This window comes from Taudactylus pleione, unplaced genomic scaffold (assembly GCF_031769625.1).
Source record: "Taudactylus pleione unplaced genomic scaffold, aTauple2 ptg000611l, whole genome shotgun sequence".
NCBI lineage: Eukaryota > Metazoa > Chordata > Amphibia > Anura > Myobatrachidae > Taudactylus > Taudactylus pleione.
The window spans coordinates 1,290,433-1,311,950 of record NW_028285013.1 but is presented as its reverse complement, the minus strand read 5'-3'; the positions used below and the strand labels follow the sequence as shown (position 1 = coordinate 1,311,950).

Here is a 21,518-nt window from a genome sequence, read left to right as displayed (position 1 = left end):
CATTTGCATTTTAAAATCTTCATTCTGTAAGAGAAAATATTGTACTACATGTCCGGTGCACTATGCACATAATGTACAATAATAACACCCTGTCATATAGTATGCTATGCTTCATTTGTACACCATCTGTCAGGGAAATGTCATGTATGCCTTTAATAGCTCTCAAAGCCAATACTTAATTGGACAGAGTATGTTATAAATTCATGTCAAAGCATTCGAGGTGCAGAGGCTGTAAAGACGTTTGATCGTCCGTTCATCAGGCGCCTAGTCTTCTACTTGGAGTGCTGTGGACATTAATGGGTTGGTAATATTTGTCGCACACTCATTCTCTGACCCATATACATTGCTCAGGTGACAAACTGCAACCGCCACCATCGATGTCGAAGAGCAGAGGTCATCTGCAATGGAACTTGCGTGCATGCAAAAAAAAAAAAATGGGTATAAGTAGACATTTAAAACTAGTGGATTGTAAAATGATGTTGTATTGTATTGTATTGAGGGCATTAATATATTCTGATGTTAAGATCTTTTTCACCTATATTTCAGCTGAATCTGCGGTATCTGTTATTGTTATTATTAGTACCGAGATTGCAGTGCTAAGGGTTTCTTCTAACATCCCAGTCTGCTTGGGCAGCAGAATTAGGGGAACACTACAGTCCAGGGGAGTATTTATAATGGGTGCAAGTGTGCGGTACACATGGGCCTCTGGGTCCAGAGCGGCCCAAACACCGCACATCCTGCACCCATTTAAAATATACTTACCTCTCTGTCGGCCCTACATTGGCTGCAGAGACCTACAGAAATCACCGGCAAAATGGCCACTGCCGCCTTTTTCTAGTGATTTGAGCATGTGCAGTAGAGATGTCATGGGAACGCGGCGGGGGCGCCATATTACTGGGGACCAGCACATTGCCAGAGTCTACTGCTCCATTGGAGAGGAAGAGCCCAATTGGAGCCCACACACAGGCCTCCTCTTCTGTCAAACCTCCTCTGTTACAGTCTGTGAAAACTCAGCCTCTCCATGACTCTGCGACAACCACAAGGGGAGGCTTTGTCCAATCAGCACCGGTGGTTAATAAACTGTATAGTTTGACTTTGAACTGTTGTAGAACCCTGGAACCCCCACTGTTCTGTTAGCTAAAATTATAACTTTTAAGTGTATTAATTCTTTCATGAAAACATCATTATTTTGGATTACGGACGGATGTACACTGTATTGTGGTAGCAAGGGACTACCCGTGTACTAAACTCTGTTCTCATGGTCGACACCTGTTCTGTATGACATGCAGTCATGTTGTCGATACTCAAAATGTTGGCAGTCCAAGGCTCGACGTCACAACGCATGTCATAATGCCTACTGGTTAAAAATGTAAAAAAATTTGGACATGGTTAAAATGTCGGCACAGCTAAAATGTCAATATTAGAAATGTTATGGTTAGGGTTAAAACTGGAAGTTGACATTTTGTACCAGTCAACATTTTGAACATGTCGACTTTGTGTGTCAACATTATGGTGTCTATATAATGACTGTTGACATTGTGATTGTCGACAAAACATACTGAAACCCTTTGTATCAAACCACATCAACCAATTAGCTGCTAGCTATCAGTTAGCAAATACATTCTATAAACTGACAGCTAGAAGCTGATTGGTTGCTATGAGTAACTCACCCACTTGTCCTCTTTACAACCTCTGACTCTACTCTGAACTTAAACTAGAACTATAAATTCTGTACTCTCCATTCACTATCTCCCAAAGGTTTTGCACTCTCTGCCCTGCACCCCTTAAAAGGGCACTACTCACACTCTCCACGTCACACACTCCTATATAACCGTGGGCATTACGCAGACATGCAGCTTGTTTACAAGAAACAAGGTGGTGTCTAAATGCTCTGCTTATAAAGAATAACCAGTAGGTAGTGGTAGACTTCACTTGCCTTTGTGTGAAAACTTTTACTGCGGTATTCCGATGGGTTTTGGTGTCTTCGTCCCCCTTGCAAACTTCTGAAAAGCCCTCAGTGGGGCTTCTCACAGGTCTCGGACTGTGTCTCGGTAGATCATGTGTGTGGATGGGAGATCCGACACATGTTAAATTTTTTATTATTTAACCATAATCCTAACCTTACCACATGTGTCTAACCCTAACCTTAGCCTAACCCTAACCATCCTCTCCAGCAGCCTAACCGTAACCATCCCCCAAGTGCCTAAACCTAACCCCTAACCTTAAAATTATTGACTTTTTTTAAAACCTGTCGTCCATTTTTTTGTGTTGACCATTTAAACCTGATAATCCCTTGACCCTGTTCACTGTCGACCTTTTTTACCTGTCAGTCTATTGCATGTCAACCATCTGGTGTCAACCTATTGACTGTTGACCAATTAATTGTTGATCTTCTATCCGGAAACCACCTTTATACTGAATATAAACTGACTTTGCCACCTACATGTATAGAATATTACAGATACATCAGGGGAATATCAATTTTTACTGATCTGTTTTTCGTACTAGATTTTTACAGCTGACTGTACTGACGCATCTTCCAGTGCTTCAATGATCCTCTACAAAACTTCCAATTTCGTTATGTACTAAACTTTAACTTAAAATAAATTCCTGCAGTTCACATACCGGTTTTATGATTTATTTATTTTTCTATATATAGTTAAATATTTACCAGTGCTGCACATTTATCATAATCTAAAGTCTTATTTCTGTTCTGTTGGCAGATGTATAATTATGACGGTGACAATATGGGTCTACTCCTCTCTAATCTCCTTCCTACCGGTCATGCAAGGCTGGAATGAAATACCTGGGATTGACTTTGATAATGGGAAAGAATGCATTTTCGTGACCAACTGGACCTTTGCAATAGTGGCTTCCTCCCTGGCCTTCTATATTCCATTCATGATCATGTGCAGTATGTATTTCTTCATCTACAGAGCTTCCCGATTAAAAGCCACCCGCATTGTGTCTCAGACGCTGGATCTCCATTACCACCCCAACAGCAAGCGCCAGAACAACTTGCAACTAGAGCATAAGGCCACCAGGACCATGAGCATAATCATCTCGGTGTTTGTCATGTGCTGGTTACCGTACTTTGTCCTGAATGTTTGGATAGCAGCCAAGGGCACAAGTTCCACCAGCGCCGTTCTGGTCAACACCTTCAAGTTCATTACATGGTTGGGGTACTGTAATTCTACCATTAACCCCATGCTGTATGCTTTCCTAAACCGGGACTTCCAGAGAGCCCTCAAAAAGATATTTATTTGTAGACGCTGGAGGTCACAGGTGGACATCGGAGATGACATGGTGTCCATAGTAACCTTCTCTAAGACAGCTCAAGACGCAGAGTACAGCATTAAATTGCCAATGTCTAATGGTGGGATAAAGGGCAAACAAGCTATAAAATGCCCGACTGCATTACACTACTAGACAAGCCAACGGACATTTGAATGTTGGGTTGACCCACTTGTAGGTCGGTGACTGAACCAAGGGTATTAATGGATACATCCTATGATCTGAGGTGTGTGTGTAGGGGGGAATGTATTGATTTTCAACATCCATAATTCATTAATGTTCTAAATGGGTACATTTGGTCAGCAAATCAGAACCCTGCATTGCCAAAGCCATATGTGGGAGATTAGAATATTTACAAATGCAGGAAAAACTTTATTTTTTATGGAATGCACCGATATATATTTAAGTTGATCAAAGAGCAGAACACAGACTTCTTGTTTCGACTTTGAAGTTACATCCGCAATCTTCATATTCTTCCATTTAAACGACAAGCACTTGGGATGTTAGATCTCGTTGTCGGCACACAAAAAGGCCACTCGGATCCGGTTCAAAGACATTTTATTGGAATCCTACAAGAATGTTGTTCTCTCTCTCTCTAATGTAAAGATAATGTACAACATGCACACGTTGTGCCCTTCCTGTTTACACATCTATGGTGCATGTTATGTTACATGCATTTTTGTTTTTTGGTACAGTTGTAATATACCCTTTTTATGATTCATTGTATCTCAACAGCATGTCAGTTAGGGCATTGTAGTGAGAGCACTTTTAAAGGCAAACAGCCCGATTTTCATCTACAGTACCTAATGGTGTTATAGAGAAATATACGAATTTGTACACAAAGGGCCTAATTCTGAGTCACAACGGCGACTTTCACGGAGTTGAACTATGCTGTTACTACTGTGCTTGCTTGGAAATCCCTTATAAACTTGCACGGTGCATGCGTGCACACAGAAGCGCAGTAGTGACTGAAACGCACGGTGCGTGATATGTATTGGTAATGTATCGGGCGTTTCCTGGATTGGGAGGTGGCTATTCAGATGCATGGAGAGGCACTTTCTTATGGGAGTGTCCCGGGTGTGTAACGGATTGCGAACTCAGGGCCTGATTCAAAGATGGACGGTACTGCGCAGTCACAGGGAAGCAGCTGCGTAATTCCGTCCAACTAAATGCAAAGGCAGCAGGCGGGACCTGGAGGAAATAGACACCTCCTTGCTGCATCTGCGATCTGAGTGCGGCGCCCACAGACGCTGCCTCAGACCACCATAAATAACCGTACTGACCAACGTACGCAGTGGTTGCTCCAGGCTGCGTAAGCTGAGACTGGCCGATTCCTGGCAGCCTGCGAGGCCAGGAAATCTGCATCCACAGGTTGCAGACCCTGGCATTGCCCCTCCCGGAAAACGGGAGCGACACGTCCCCGATTTCCAGGAATACTGGCAAGCCCCGCCCTAGCTCCGCCCCCCCCCCCCCAACCACCGCAGCATATCAATCCTGCTGTGGCTTGGAGGATCTGCGAGCAAGATTGTAGGACCCATTCTGCACATGCATAGAATGGGTCTTGCGCATGCGCAGACCCCAAAACATCGGGTTTGCGCACATCTCAGAATCAGGCCCTCAGATGCTTAATCGCTCACATCAGAGATACTCTGACAGAGGATCTCCACATGGCATGGAGCCGGTGTAAGCTTCGATGGTGCGACCGATGATCGCATCTAAAGTAGCTGAAACTGGGTGTCTCAGTCGTTGCACACTCAGACGCACGCCTGTACTCCAGGGCAAGGGCTGCTACCAGCATTAGCATAAAGTCGCACACGGGACTGCAGCAATAGAGGCTAAAGCGGTCGCCGCAGCAGCACCGTACTATTCACAATCAGCCCTAATTACTTTCTTTCATTGGCTGCTAGAAACAGCGGTTACACATCCAGTTTACACTACAGTAGCAATATTATTCCCATCTCAATCTGTAGCACTAAACGTTAGACACTTACAGGGACAAGTGGAGGAGGTAAGGAGAGAGGTGGTTGGGGGAACAATGAGTAACACTCCTGGCTGCCTGCTGTCTGTATAAAACTCTCTACTTCTCATTTAGCTTTGCATGTATGGGGCCACTAGCTTTCATTGTCTATGATAAAGCCCAATTAATAATCGGATGCTGTGGTTAGCTCTGTTGTCTCCTACAGAAACATCTTCACCTGAAGACAAATGTATAACCAGACGTTATTTCCGCAGTTACTTTTCTGCGCTCATCCGAAATAAAGGAAAAAAATAACACACACATGGAAGTAATTGTTCCTATAATTCTTTAACAGATCGCTTGTTCACGGTAGGCTTTGAAAAACAATTTGTCCTACTGACTGCAATTTCTCGTTTCCATCAAACAAAGAACATGATTTAACTACCAATCACTGTGACCAGCGGCGGGCGCTCACTTGGTTTCAGACAAACAAAACAAGTGGAAACAAAACACTGACAACACATTTCCATCCAGAAGGGCCGGCGGTGGCAGGGAATTAAACAGCTTGGCGCGCGCACATCATTCTCAACAGAATTGTCTTCCATGTGAATAATGACAGGTCAATAAATCACTTCTCCTTTTATTGTAGGTTTCATTGTTGTTTTTTTAATACTGATGCGCCGGGTAAGACTGGCTGCTGTGTGACAGTAATAAGACAGAATAAAGACTTCTACAACTACCATGTTGTATTGACTACTAATTTCGGTGAGAGAATAGACTCTGCACAAATAAGTGCAGTCAGCTGTGGGTCAGTAATGAAGCAGTTGTAGTAAGTCGTTTGCAATATAGACTGGATAAACACACCGTAAGTCACCTCGATGTCACTATGCATCTCCAAGTTCACAAGGTTGTATTTTAATTAGAGATGCGCGGTTTGGTTTTCCTGAACTACGAACACATTGGAACTTAGGGGTTCCGAGTCGAATCGAGTCCCAGTTCAGAATCACTTTGGGATTAATTATTTATTACCAGTTATTTATATAGCCCACACATATTCAGCAGCACTTTAAGGATAATATTTAGCCATTCATATCAGTTGCTGCCCCAGTGGAGCTTCCAATCGATGTTCCCTGCCACATGCTCACACACATACACACTTCGGTTCATTTTGCTGGGAGCCGATTAACCTACCTGTATATTTTTGGAGTGTGGGAGGAAACCGGAGTACCCGGAGGAAACCCTCGCCAGCACAGGGAGAATATACAAACTCCATACAGTTAGGGCCGTGGTGGTAATAGAATCCACGACCTCAGTGCTGTGAGGCAGTAATGCTAACCATTGTCCCAGTTGAATTCTGTAGTCAGTTCGGAACTCAGATTTAAAAAACAACTTGGGTTTTGGATTACATGTATACAGGTGCAAATGACATGAATGTAGTTGTTTTATCGATTTTTATTGATTTAAGGGATCCAAAACCGAATCCGAATCAACAAAAAATACACTTGAGGGTTGTTTTGTCACAACCAAAACATGATGATGATGAACTAAAACATAGGGGTCCGTACACATCTCTAATTTTAATTGACCCGTGGTGGACCAGAAGTGCTGAAAAACTGTAGCAAAGCAATGATAACAACACAATAAACTTGAGACTTTGCCAATGTATTTTCTTAAAGATCATTATCAACACCCATTTAAACAGTAAAAAGTAGGCTCTGTGAAGTTGTGTACTCTAGTTTGTTCTACAGTCACCAGCAGCATGCCCTTACTGTCAATAGCTGCCAGGGTTGGATGACACTTTTTGCAAATGTTCTTAATGATTTCAACACTTTATAGTATAACCTGCCTCCTCCCTGGAACACTTGAGGGTGGGGCGCTGTAGCACGCATGTGCCCGGGCAACCTGGCTACACGCTACTCCTCTGTTCATATGCATGCCCGGCTGTCCGTCCATTACCCCCAAGAATTTAATTTTTACCCCATGTGGGGTAATTTACCCCTGTTCCCTGACCACTGCTGTATACCATTTGTCACCCACTGCCCCAGGGGTGCAAGCAGGGCCGTAGAGAGCCACGGCGGGCCCAGGCACAGAGGGGGCGTGGCCTAGTGGCAGGAGGCGTGGCCACGCCCCCCTCTAGCAAAAATAAATAACTGGGGGGGCGCTGTAAGCCCCTCAGCCCAGCACAAAGCCAGGGGGGGTGCAATCAGTGTGATCGCTCCCCCCCACAGGCAAAGGAGACTGCTGTGTGCTGGGCTGCTGAGAGAGATAGAAGGGAGGGGGGAGCGGCGCCGGGCCCCTCAGGAAGCCCGGGCCTGGGTAATCTGTACTCGCCCCCCCCACACCCTCTCGGCACCCCTGGGTGCAAGAACAAGCCCAAGTGCTGCTTTGCTGTAGGTCAGAAGTGCCTGAAAGTTTAAATTGGATTGCAACTTTAGCACAGAGACTCCACGAGCATTAACCCACAGCTCTATTCTTGGACCACATTATTTTATTACTATTATGTATTTATTTCAACCATACCTACTCTCACAGAACATTTGCGAGACCCATGAATGGGCCCCCACAAGAATAGGCTGCCCTTTCACATCCTGCCCACTTCCTAATCAAGTGGGTATGATGGGGGTATACTGCCACTATTTGCGGATCCATTAGGAGGTTTGGGGTTAATATGATGAGATTCTATGAGAATGACATCATTTTAGCCCCGTCCTCTCTTCACAGACCCACGAATCAGAGCATTCTGCCGTGAGGGGGCGGAGCCTAATGATGCACGCACCAAGACCCGCCCCTATTATTCTGCAGCTGTAACAAGCTTAAAGTAGGCAAGTATGTTTTAAATGAATAAAGGTACTTATTGATCATTTTAGCACATTTCTTTATATAAGGGCTTCAGGAGCCCCCGGAGTACATAGCAGGGGCATGACCTCGTGGACACAAGGCCATGCCCCCTTTTGAGTGCAGGAGCCTAAGGTGCGAGGGGCGCATAAAAGTGCCGCACCGAGTGTCACCAAACCCGGTGACGCCTTTGTATGTATTACATGCATATTATATCATACAGAATATGTGATCCCGCCCCCTCCACGAGACATCATGCGGAGGGGGCGTGATCTGCACTGGGCACTGGGAAATGTAGTTACGGTGCTGGTAGAAAGAGAATATATGTCAAGTTATATGCGTACTGTGTATACTAGAGGTAATTATTAGAATAATCTATGGAAGTTATGTGGGTGGTTCTGTTTAGGAAGAAATTAGCATTCCTGACATTAGTCTGCTACCATATATTCAAAAGGTATTGAAAGGTTTGAAATCTGGACTCAATTTACTCATTAATTGTATATGAAGGATAATTGTGATGGTGCTGTGGGGTGCAGGTAAGTTTGGGGGGATCTTAAAATCAAAAGTAAGCTTTGGTATCCTGAGTTATTGCAATACGTCATGTCGGCCAGCATTAGATTGCTATCACAAGTGATCTAGTATTAATGCAGTAGACTATGCATCAGATTCCCAATGCACAGATGTTGTTCCCCAAAAAATATAGACGTAAACAGATTGTCCCTGTCTCTGTTCTTCATGATGTGAATATGCTGCGCTATATAAGAAACTGTTAATAAATAAATGTGTTGCATTTTGCCAAAAAATCTGTATTGTCACACTGACTGCAAGTGGTCCCGAATCTACAAAACAGGTGCCATAATCTCACTTCTTCTCTGGTTGCCCCTGGCAATTATTGTGGTAGAAATGGAACTTTGTAACAATATTATTAGCAGGAAGAAAAGAAAATTAACTGTAAACGTTTAAAAATACAGCAAACATCCTTATTTGTGATGCTTTTTGTATTCAAGTGTGCCTTGCTCTCTGGAGACATCTGTGGTCAAGATAATGGTGTTTGCAGGGGTGCAGCAGCTTGTAATTGCCCACAGCAGGAGTTGGGCCAATCTAATGCATCTCAGTTTTTAAAAAAATATATAAATATATTTTGTCTTGTTGGATTATCCGGATTAGATAAGGGGTGGACAGTGAACCTTTCCTCCAAGCATAAGGCTTTGAATTTCCCACCATCTCAGAAGTCTTGTAGATTACGTCTCTTCATTGTAATTATAATACACACATATCGCACATTTCAGTTGCACGTCTGTGGGAAAGTGCGTTTCGCCCACGTAAGAAAAGTCTTCAAACATACAAGTGCCACATGTAATAAAGTCCTGATGTGCCCGGATTCTCATGACTTATTTAAAACGTAAATTGAGCTAAGCCAAAAATACATATTTGGAAGAAACTATCTCAACTTAAATGAATAAAAGGGTGATCCTATAGTGTAAGTTGCTTTCACTTCAACGTGGCATTTTTGGTAGTCCTTACCTCTACCCGAAAACCGGGGAGGATGCTAAAGGTGCCTGGTCCGTGCAGTTTTAATGTAATCAGCTGTGCACTTAGTAACAGCAGTCCGCTGTAAATACCTTGTAGTCTGGAGATGTGTTGGGGTCCTGCAGCAGAGAGACCTCCACTCCTATAACCTAGCACTCCCGCTGCTGGCAGTAAGGTGATGGTGTAGGGAACGCTGTCCACATGCGGTACGCTGTTTCTGGTTTCGGTGCATCCGGCATTGCATTCCACCTGCATCTCATTGGTCACTGATGCGTTTCTCCGCCCAATGACGTGGCGGTTTCATCAGATGTCCTCTGATGAAACCGTCATGTCATTGGGTGGAGAAACGCGTCAGGAAGCCCGTGAGACGCTGGAGGAATGCAATACCAGAAGCACCAAAACCGGAAACAGCGTACCGCATGTGGACAGCGTTCCCTACACATCACCTTACTGCCAGCAGCCGGGAGTGCCAGGGTTTAGGAGTTGAGTTCTCTCTGCCGCAGGACCCCAACACATATCCAGACTACAAGGTATTTACAGCGGTCTGCTGTTACTAAGTGCACAGCTGATTACATTAAAACTGCACGGACTGCACGGACCAGGCACCTTTAGCATCCTCCCCGGTTTTCAGGTAGTGGTAAGGACTGCAGCAAAGCAAGTTCTATGGAACCTTTTTTACATTGTTGGATGTTATTTTACATCATTCAAACTACTAACTCTCCATACTGAGTGAACTTTTTCTGCTTTGGCTAACCAATCTGCTTGATCTGCAAAACTTGCACTAACACTGACTGTGATCAAATGTTTGGAACTTATGCTGTGCTGCTGCTGATTGCTTACTGACATTTCTAAAGACCTGTTGAACTTATTCCATTATTGATATTAAACACGCAATATTTTACTTGTATGTATTTTATAGGAAGCATATGCACTAGATAACACTGTACAACAAATTTTAATTTGTTTCCTTTCTAAAAATAGTCATACATTACTAATTTGAGGTAAAAAAAAACTAAAATGATTTCAGAATGTTTTTACTAGCTCTATTTTTGAGCTACACTACTTGCACTATACTGTATGTACATTAGTAATATAGTCATAGTGAAAAGCTATTTTAAAATAATCTGATATTTTCTTGATAGAACATAAATAACAGTTGTTTTAATTCAATCACAAATAAGAACACAAAACTAAACAAATATACAGCATACGAAACAAACATACAGCATAGGAAACAAACATACAGCATAGGAAACAAACATACAGCATAGGAAACAAAAACACAGCATAACAAAAACAAACATACAGCATATGAAACAAACATACAGCATAGGAAAGTACTATCTAATATAGTGGCCTATTCATGGGGGTGCTTTCTCTTTGCTTGTCGCTTGTACTCCTCTTCTGGGACATCTCTTGTCACTGTCCAACAGTAGTGATCACCTACCCTGATATCTTTGTTCCATTGCTGAAATGTCTTGGTGGAATCGCTCACTATGCTTGTCACTCAGTGCACCACAGTTATCTTGTGTGGGTAATCCCGTGATTTGCATATATTTGAATAGGGGAGGGGACAAATAACGGATTCATTTAATTGGGTCATTAGGCCCCGCCCCCTCTGCGCGGAACACAGATTGCTGGTAAGATTCTCACCATTCTGCCCACTTCACTAGGAATACCCCTACATTGTCATAAATGGGCTATATCTCGGAACTCAGAACTAACCGAGAGTTTTAAATGTCATATTCATTCTTTGCATGCTGAAATCAATTAGAAGTAACTATTTTCACATTGGAAACATTTTCATTGTTGTGCAGTGTAATTGGATTTTGGCGAATTATTTCCACCTGCATACCATGGTATTGCAAAAAGTTTTTAATGATATCTGATTAATTGTTTAATTGTAATAAACACATATTATTTTCAAACCAGCAGCTGTGTGTATAGCGCTCCCATTTTTCTATTGTTAACTCTTTTCATTAAATGAGGTGGCACGTATAAAACTAAATAAAGATACATAATAACAATTTAACAGCTAAAAATGTCACTCGTTGTAATATACTGTAGTTACCTACTGTAGCCTCACTGTCCTGTTGCAGAAACAACTTTTTTATTGCTCCTATTTTCCAGTGCAAGTAAATCCACCATCAAACTGTAGTTTGTAATCAGGATTCCTGAAGCTTAGCAGTAAAGCTGCAAAAGATCGTTATTAGATTTCTGCAGGTGAGATGGAAATGTTCAGGACACGCATTGTGGCTGGTTGATATTCAGGAGTTTTTCTCGTTAAAACTATTTTTGTACATTTAACACAGGATATGTGGAGCACACTTTTATATTATTTATGTCAGGTCTGCATGATCTTTTATTTGTGTAGAAATAAAAGCTTACACAGAAGAAACATCGTCCCCCCTCCTCCAACCTTCCACCAACAATTAAATTCCTTTTACGGATATGGGCTTTATACGCATTTAAATTTGCTATCACCACCCCTATATCTCCTCTTACTCCCATTGGAATAACCCCAATTTTCCCCCAGGTTTGCATGTGGCCCGCATGAAGTCGTGGATACAGGCTTCCCTTAAATCTCCTGCTGATTTTAGTTCACAGGGGCTTTGGCTTTCCTTCTCAGGCCTACAATTACAATGTCCAGCCCAACCCCTAAATCCCTTTGAATATTTTCAAATATGGCACTTTTTAGGTTCCCTACCACAAGCCCTGCTTCTTCGTGACCTCACCCCCTTTGAACGGCTCTGTAAATATTGCCCCATGTCTAAGGGAATGATCTCTCAAATTTACAATATCCTCGTCGATGCGGTTCTCCCCACTAATAATCCCCATGAATCCTCCTGGGAAGTAGACCTTGGACTCCCCCACCTGACGAGGAGGCTTGGGACGACATGAAACTAGCAATTGCTAAAACCTCTATCTCTACTCGCCTTAATGAAACTTCTTATAAATTATACTACCGCTGGTATTATACCCCAGTATGGCTCTCCCATATGTATCCCTCTGCTTCACCCCTCTGTTGGAGAAACTGTGGCCTTCGGGGTACCCTAGTTCATATCTGGTGGACCTGCCCAATCCTCGAACACTTTTGGACCTTAGGCCCTCATTCAGAGCCACTCGCTAGCGGCAGTACGCTCGTCCCGAGCGATGTTCGCACATCTGCGCATGCGTACGGATCGTTATACGCATGCGCGAACCAGTCAGTGCGGCCGAAATTCATGTGCTCGCAATATAGCGAATGCCTGCTATTTTGAGTGACAGAATGAGGCGTATGTGGGTGGTAACAGGGGAAGGTGCTTGAAAATGGGGAGTGGAGATCCGAACGCAGGCGTGCTTAAAGGTCAAAACGGGCGTTTTATCGGTGTGCATAATTAATACAGCAGCGTCATTGACCACGTCTCTGGGTTATTTTATAGCCAGAACTGCTCGCAAGATTGTGGTAGCAAAAACCAACCACAAGAATAGCGAGCAGTTCATACGCTGGTCGATGTACTCGATTAATCTAATAAATAGCGGACATGACGTATGGTGCGAGCGGCCAGGGGGGCGTTTTTAACAAATAAACGAGCGTATGTTTTGCTCGCTCGTTCAGACTTAGAGGTGTGAACAGACTGCAATTTGCAAAGGGATCATTTGAATAGCCACCCCTTGTTTTTGAACGAACAACCGCAAATAGCGAACGGCTCTGAATCAGGCCCTTAGTCCATACTCTTCTGAATAATATATTTGAGGACCCGACTATGAAGGACCCATGGACCTTCCTTTTAAGTTCCCCCCCTCCTGATTTTAATAAGCACTCTGTTAAATTGTTATCCCATATTTTAGTTGCTGCCAGGAGTTTGATTGCTTGCAACTGGAAGAACCCTCTTCCACCATCCCTCTCTGAACTAAAGTTGCAAATCAGACATATAGCGGAGATGAAAAATATCACCTTCTATCTTCATGATAGAGGTCATATGTTCTCTCAAGTGTGGGCTCCATGGCTCTTATATGATGGCACCGCTCCACCTTTGATCTCCACACTTGCTACCCATATATGACTCATGGGCATTGGATGGCTCTGCTCCCTCTGCTCTGACCTCTAAGTGGCAAACTTCTCTAACCAGCTGAATACTTTACTTGTTCTTTGAGCAGCACTTTCTTCTTCTAATGCTTTCTATCCAATATCTGGTATTCTTTACGATACCTTATTTCTCTTGGTAGTCCTGTCTCCCACCTCTCCCCCCCCCCTATGCCTTCCCCCTCCCCTTCTACCAATCCCCTTATATGTTTTGGTTTATTGCCAATAACTTTATTTAAAAAATAGCTCACTTGTAAGGCTTATTCTGTTTATGTCTTCCATATTTGTTTTTGTGAGCCTTCTAAATAAAGAATTTAAAAAAAATTAAATAAAAGCATAGATAGATAGATAGATAGATAGATAGATAGATAGATAGATAGATAGATAGATAGATAGATAGATAGATAGATAGATAGGTGTATGGATCGGTTCTCCAGAAATCCAAATCCATCCAAATTTCCTGAATCTGGACAGGTCCAAGTGACGGTTCTGTTCTCCCTGCGGTTCGGAATTCGGATTTTAAATCCAAATTTTAGCTTTTTGATTGCAAAAATTACATGATTTTAGCTGTTTTAAAAAAGTTTTTATCTATTTTTTTTTTTTTTAACCCAGATCTAAAACAGTTGAGGGTGGATTTGCAAACCAAAACCAAAACAATGATGAATACTCAAAACCAAAACACGGGGGTCAGCATATACAGTATGCAATACTGCACCCTGGAGAAAAGTTCTTGTAACATCGGTTATACAGTATGTACAATAGATTTGACTTTGGAATGAAAAGTCCACAGAATGCCGCCTGCTTCTTTCAATGGGATATTTATATTCCAGTCTGGAACTTATCAGCAGGTTTATATATAATTAACATATATAGAATATTGGAGATATGTTGGATCTGGAGATGTCATCTTAAATACAAAGGGAGCTGTTTAGTGAACAATATTTGCGGAGATGTTTTTTGGGGTTACCCACAAATATGAAGCATCCCCTGGATGTATCATGGGCAGCAGACAGCAGCACAAACTCTCCATTTCCGACAACAGAAGAAGCCCCCATTCGTTTGTATGGGGGATGCCATGCTGTCAGATTTACCAAGCTCCGCAATGAGAAGCATCCTGGAGCTTGGCCCCAGCAGCTAAAGCCTTATTTATCTTATGGGTTACTCTCCACACAAATTACTGGGAGAGGGTTCCTCTGGAGCATATTGATACATTTGGGCAAATCTTAATTTCTTATTGCCGCTAATAAGACCCAGTAATTGATAAATACGCCCCATAGGGAGATGTGTTCCTCATGACTAGTGTAACAGCTGTAACCCTCGTCATTTAGATAAATAAACCAAAATGTAAGAATTGTTACACAGATGCATAATGTGCAGTTAGAGCAAACAGCATTGGAGCCTGCAAAGCTACTGCCACTGTCTGATAGCTTATACGTTATACTGTAGTGATGGCGATAATAGTGATTATGCTATCACATCATTGTACAGCTGTTAGCGAACGCAAATCATTTTCTTTCTATATTACAAATTGCAGAGCTGCTAACTGACCTATAGGGTGAGGTTTATGATGGTTTTATTCGCTGTATATACAGAAAATGATGTGTGTAATGGAAGCTGCCACATGAATCAAAGCAGACATTAGACCAATAACATAACACTAATGGAACATATTACTGGATAATTCAATAGAAAACAGGTTGTAAACTGTACTATGAAAGCGATAATAACAGACCATGGCCCTCATTCAGAGCCGCTCGTTAGCGGCAGTACGCTCGTTCCGAGCGATGTTTGCACATCTGCGCATGCGTACGGTTTTTAGTACGCATGCGCGAACCAGTCAGTGCGGCCGAAAATCGTTTGTACGCTATATAGCGAGTGCCTGCTATTTTGAGTGACAGAATGAGGCGTATGTGGGTGGTAACAGGGGAAGGTGCTTGAAAATGGGGAGTGGAGATCAGAACGCAGGCGTGCTTAAAGGTCAAAACGGGTGTTTTATGGGTGTGCATAATAAAAACAGCAGCGTCATTGACCACGTCACTGGGTTATTATAGAGCCAGAACTGCTCGCAAATTTGTGGTAGCAAAAACCAACCACAAGAATAGCGAGCAGTTCATACGCTGGTCGATGTACTCGATTAATCTAATAAATAGCGGACATGACGTATGGTGCGAGCGGCCAGGGGGGCGTTTTTAACAAATAAACGAGCGTATGTTTTGCTCGCTCGTTCAGACTTAGAGGTGTGAACAGACTGCAATTTGCAAAGGGATCATTTGAATAGCCACCCCTTGTTTTTGAACGAACAACCGCAAATAGCGAACGGCTCTGAATCAGGCCCTTAGTCCATACTCTTCTGAATAATATATTTGAGGACCCGACTATGAAGGACCCATGGACCTTCCTTTTAAGTTCCCCCCCTCCTGATTTTAATAAGCACTCTGTTAAATTGTTATCCCATATTTTAGTTGCTGCCAGGAGTTTGATTGCTTGCAACTGGAAGAACCCTCTTCCACCATCCCTCTCTGAACTAAAGTTGCAAATCAGACATATAGCGGAGATGAAAAATATCACCTTCTATCTTCATGATAGAGGTCATATGTTCTCTCAAGTGTGGGCTCCATGGCTCTTATATGATGGCACCGCTCCACCTTTGATCTCCACACTTGCTACCCATATATGACTCATGGGCATTGGATGGCTCTGCTCCCTCTGCTCTGACCTCTAAGTGGCAAACTTCTCTAACCAGCTGAATACTTTACTTGTTCTTTGAGCAGCACTTTCTTCTTCTAATGCTTTCTGTCCAATATCTGGTATTCTTTACGATACCTTATTTCTCTTGGTAGTCCTGTCTCCCACCTCTCCCCCCCCCCCCCTATGCCTTCCCCCTCCCCTTCTACCAATCCCCTTATATGTTTTGGTTTATTGCCAATAACTTTATTTAAAAAATAGCTCACTTGTAAGGCTTATTCTGTTTATGTCTTCCATATTTGTTTTTGTGAGCCTTCTAAATAAAGAATTTAAAAAAAATTAAATAAAAGCATAGATAGATAGATAGATAGATAGATAGATAGATAGATAGATAGATAGATAGATAGATAGATAGATAGATAGATAGATAGGTGTATGGATCGGTTCTCCAGAAATCCAAATCCATCCAAATTTCCTGAATCTGGACAGGTCCAAGTGACGGTTCTGTTCTCCCTGCGGTTCGGAATTCGGATTTTAAATCCAAATTTTAGCTTTTTGATTGCAAAAATTACATGATTTTAGCTGTTTTAAAAAAGTTTTTATCTATTTTTTTTTTTTTTTAACCCAGATCCAAAACAGTTGAGGGTGGATTTGCAAACCAAAACCAAAACAATGATGAATACTCAAAACCAAAACACGGGGGTCAGCATATACAGTATGCAATACTGCACCCTGGAGAAAAGTTCTTGTAACATCGGTTATACAGTATGTACAATAGATTTGACTTTGGAATGAAAAGTCCACAGAATGCCGCCTGCTTCTTTCAATGGGATATTTATATTCCAGTCTGGAACTTATCAGCAGGTTTATATATAATTAACATATATAGAATATTGGAGATATGTTGGATCTGGAGATGTCATCTTAAATACAAAGGGAGCTGTTTAGTGAACAATATTTGCGGAGATGTTTTTTGGGGTTACCCACAAATATGAAGCATCCCCTGGATGTATCATGGGCAGCAGACAGCAGCACAAACTCTCCATTTCCGACAACAGAAGAAGCCCCCATTCGTTTGTATGGGGGATGCCATGCTGTCAGATTTACCAAGCTCCGCAATGAGAAGCATCCTGGAGCTTGGCCCCAGCAGCTAAAGCCTTATTTATCTTATGGGTTACTCTCCACACAAATTACTGGGAGAGGGTTCCTCTGGAGCATATTGATACATTTGGGCAAATCTTAATTTCTTATTGCCGCTAATAAGACCCAGTAATTGATAAATACGCCCCATAGGGAGATGTGTTCCTCATGACTAGTGTAACAGCTGTAACCCTCGTCATTTAGATAAATAAACCAAAATGTAAGAATTGTTACACAGATGCATAATGTGCAGTTAGAGCAAACAGCATTGGAGCCTGCAAAGCTACTGCCACTGTCTGATAGCTTATACGTTATACTGTAGTGATGGCGATAATAGTGATTATGCTATCACATCATTGTACAGCTGTTAGCGAACGCAAATCATTTTCTTTCTATATTACAAATTGCAGAGCTGCTAACTGACCTATAGGGTGAGGTTTATGATGGTTTTATTCGCTGTATATACAGAAAATGATGTGTGTAATGGAAGCTGCCACATGAATCAAAGCAGACATTAGACCAATAACATAACACTAATGGAACATATTACTGGATAATTCAATAGAAAACAGGTTGTAAACTGTGCTATGAAAGCGATAATAACAGACCATGGCCCTCATTCAGAGCCGCTCGTTAGCGGCAGTACGCTCGTTCCGAGCGATGTTTGCACATCTGCGCATGCGTACGGTTTTTAGTACGCATGCGCGAACCAGTCAGTGCGGCCGAAAATCGTTTGTACGCTATATAGCGAGTGCCTGCTATTTTGAGTGACAGAATGAGGCGTATGTGGGTGGTAACAGGGGAAGGTGCTTGAAAATGGGGAGTGGAGATCAGAACGCAGGCGTGCTTAAAGGTCAAAACGGGTGTTTTATGGGTGTGCATAATAAAAACAGCAGCGTCATTGACCACGTCACTGGGTTATTTTAGAGCCAGAACTGCTCGCAAATTTGTGGTAGCAAAAACCAACCACAAGAATAGCGAGCAGTTCATACGCTGGTCGATGTACTCGATTAATCTAATAAATAGCGGACATGACGTATGGTGCGAGCGGCCAGGGGGGCGTTTTTAACAAATAAACGAGCGTATGTTTTGCTCGCTCGTTCAGACTTAGAGGTGTGAACAGACTGCAATTTGCAAAGGGATCATTTGAATAGCCACCCCTTGTTTTTGAACGAACAACCGCAAATAGCGAACGGCTCTGAATCAGGCCCTTAGTCCATACTCTTCTGAATAATATATTTGAGGACCCGACTATGAAGGACCCATGGACCTTCCTTTTAAGTTCCCCCCCTCCTGATTTTAATAAGCACTCTGTTAAATTGTTATCCCATATTTTAGTTGCTGCCAGGAGTTTGATTGCTTGCAACTGGAAGAACCCTCTTCCACCATCCCTCTCTGAACTAAAGTTGCAAATCAGACATATAGCGGAGATGAAAAATATCACCTTCTATCTTCATGATAGAGGTCATATGTTCTCTCAAGTGTGGGCTCCATGGCTCTTATATGATGGCACCGCTCCACCTTTGATCTCCACACTTGCTACCCATATATGACTCATGGGCATTGGATGGCTCTGCTCCCTCTGCTCTGACCTCTAAGTGGCAAACTTCTCTAACCAGCTGAATACTTTACTTGTTCTTTGAGCAGCACTTTCTTCTTCTAATGCTTTCTGTCCAATATCTGGTATTCTTTACGATACCTTATTTCTCTTGGTAGTCCTGTCTCCCACCTCTCCCCCCCCCCCCTATGCCTTCCCCCTCCCCTTCTACCAATCCCCTTATATGTTTTGGTTTATTGCCAATAACTTTATTTAAAAAATAGCTCACTTGTAAGGCTTATTCTGTTTATGTCTTCCATATTTGTTTTTGTGAGCCTTCTAAATAAAGAATTTAAAAAAAATTAAATAAAAGCATAGATAGATAGATAGATAGATAGATAGATAGATAGATAGATAAATAGATAGGTGTATGGATCGGTTCTCCAGAAATCCAAATCCATCCAAATTTCCTGAATCTGGACAGGTCCAAGTGACGGTTCTGTTCTCCCTGCGGTTCGGAATTCGGATTTTAAATCCAAATTTTAGCTTTTTGATTGCAAAAATTACATGATTTTAGCTGTTTTAAAAAAGTTTTTATCTATTTTTTTTTTTTTTTAACCCAGATCCAAAACAGTTGAGGGTGGATTTGCAAACCAAAACCAAAACAATGATGAATACTCAAAACCAAAACACGGGGGTCAGCATATACAGTATGCAATACTGCACCCTGGAGAAAAGTTCTTGTAACATCGGTTATACAGTATGTACAATAGATTTGACTTTGGAATGAAAAGTCCACAGAATGCCGCCTGCTTCTTTCAATGGGATATTTATATTCCAGTCTGGAACTTATCAGCAGGTTTATATATAATTAACATATATAGAATATTGGAGATATGTTGGATCTGGAGATGTCATCTTAAATACAAAGGGAGCTGTTTAGTGAACAATATTTGCGGAGATGTTTTTTGGGGTTACCCACAAATATGAAGCATCCCCTGGATGTATCATGGGCAGCAGACAGCAGCACAAACTCTCCATTTCCGACAACAGAAGAAGCCCCCATTCGTTTGTATGGGGGATGCCATGCTGTCAGATTTACCAAGCTCCGCAATGAGAAGCATCCTGGAGCTTGGCCCCAGCAGCTAAAGCCTTATTTATCTTATGGGTTACTCTCCACACAAATTACTGGGAGAGGGTTCCTCTGGAGCATATTGATACATTTGGGCAAATCTTAATTTCTTATTGCCGCTAATAAGACCCAGTAATTGATAAATACGCCCCATAGGGAGATGTGTTCCTCATGACTAGTGTAACAGCTGTAACCCTCGTCATTTAGATAAATAAACCAAAATGTAAGAATTGTTACACAGATGCATAATGTGCAGTTAGAGCAAACAGCATTGGAGCCTGCAAAGCTACTGCCACTGTCTGATAGCTTATACGTTATACTGTAGTGATGGCGATAATAGTGATTATGCTATCACATCATTGTACAGCTGTTAGCGAACGCAAATCATTTTCTTTCTATATTACAAATTGCAGAGCTGCTAACTGACCTATAGGGTGAGGTTTATGATGGTTTTATTCGCTGTATATACAGAAAATGATGTGTGTAATGGAAGCTGCCACATGAATCAAAGCAGACATTAGACCAATAACATAACACTAATGGAACATATTACTGGATAATTCAATAGAAAACAGGTTGTAAACTGTGCTATGAAAGCGATAATAACAGACCATGGCCCTCATTCAGAGCCGCTCGTTAGCGGCAGTACGCTCGTTCCGAGCGATGTTTGCACATCTGCGCATGCGTACGGTTTTTAGTACGCATGCGCGAACCAGTCAGTGCGGCCGAAAATCGTTTGTACGCTATATAGCGAGTGCCTGCTATTTTGAGTGACAGAATGAGGCGTATGTGGGTGGTAACAGGGGAAGGTGCTTGAAAATGGGGAGTGGAGATCAGAACGCAGGCGTGCTTAAAGGTCAAAACGGGTGTTTTATGGGTGTGCATAATAAAAACAGCAGCGTCATTGACCACGTCACTGGGTTATTTTAGAGCCAGAACTGCTCGCAAATTTGTGGTAGCAAAAACCAACCACAAGAATAGCGAGCAGTTCATACGCTGGTCGATGTACTCGATTAATCTAATAAATAGCGGACATGACGTATGGTGCGAGCGGCCAGGGGGGCGTTTTTAACAAATAAACGAGCGTATGTTTTGCTCGCTCGTTCAGACTTAGAGGTGTGAACAGACTGCAATTTGCAAAGGGATCATTTGAATAGCCACCCCTTGTTTTTGAACGAACAACCGCAAATAGCGAACGGCTCTGAATCAGGCCCTTAGTCCATACTCTTCTGAATAATATATTTGAGGACCCAACTATGAAGGACCCATGGACCTTCCTTTTAAGTTCCCCCCCTCCTGATTTTAATAAGCACTCTGTTAAATTGTTATCCCATATTTTAGT

At 42.3% G+C, this 21,518-nt stretch overlaps 1 protein-coding gene across 1 annotated transcript in view; it reads left to right on the top strand.

Moving 5' to 3' along the window:
• LOC148480513 (histamine H2 receptor-like) overlaps positions 1–5,879 on the top strand; it is a 208,815-nt gene extending 202,936 nt beyond the window's left edge. The window contains exon 4 of the mRNA XM_088454245.1: positions 2,724–5,879. Within this exon, the coding sequence (XP_088310371.1) occupies positions 2,724–3,429 (706 nt within the window). The 3' untranslated portion in view covers positions 3,430–5,879. The remainder of the gene's footprint in view (positions 1–2,723) is intronic.
• The last annotated feature ends 15,639 nt before the right edge of the window (positions 5,880–21,518 follow it).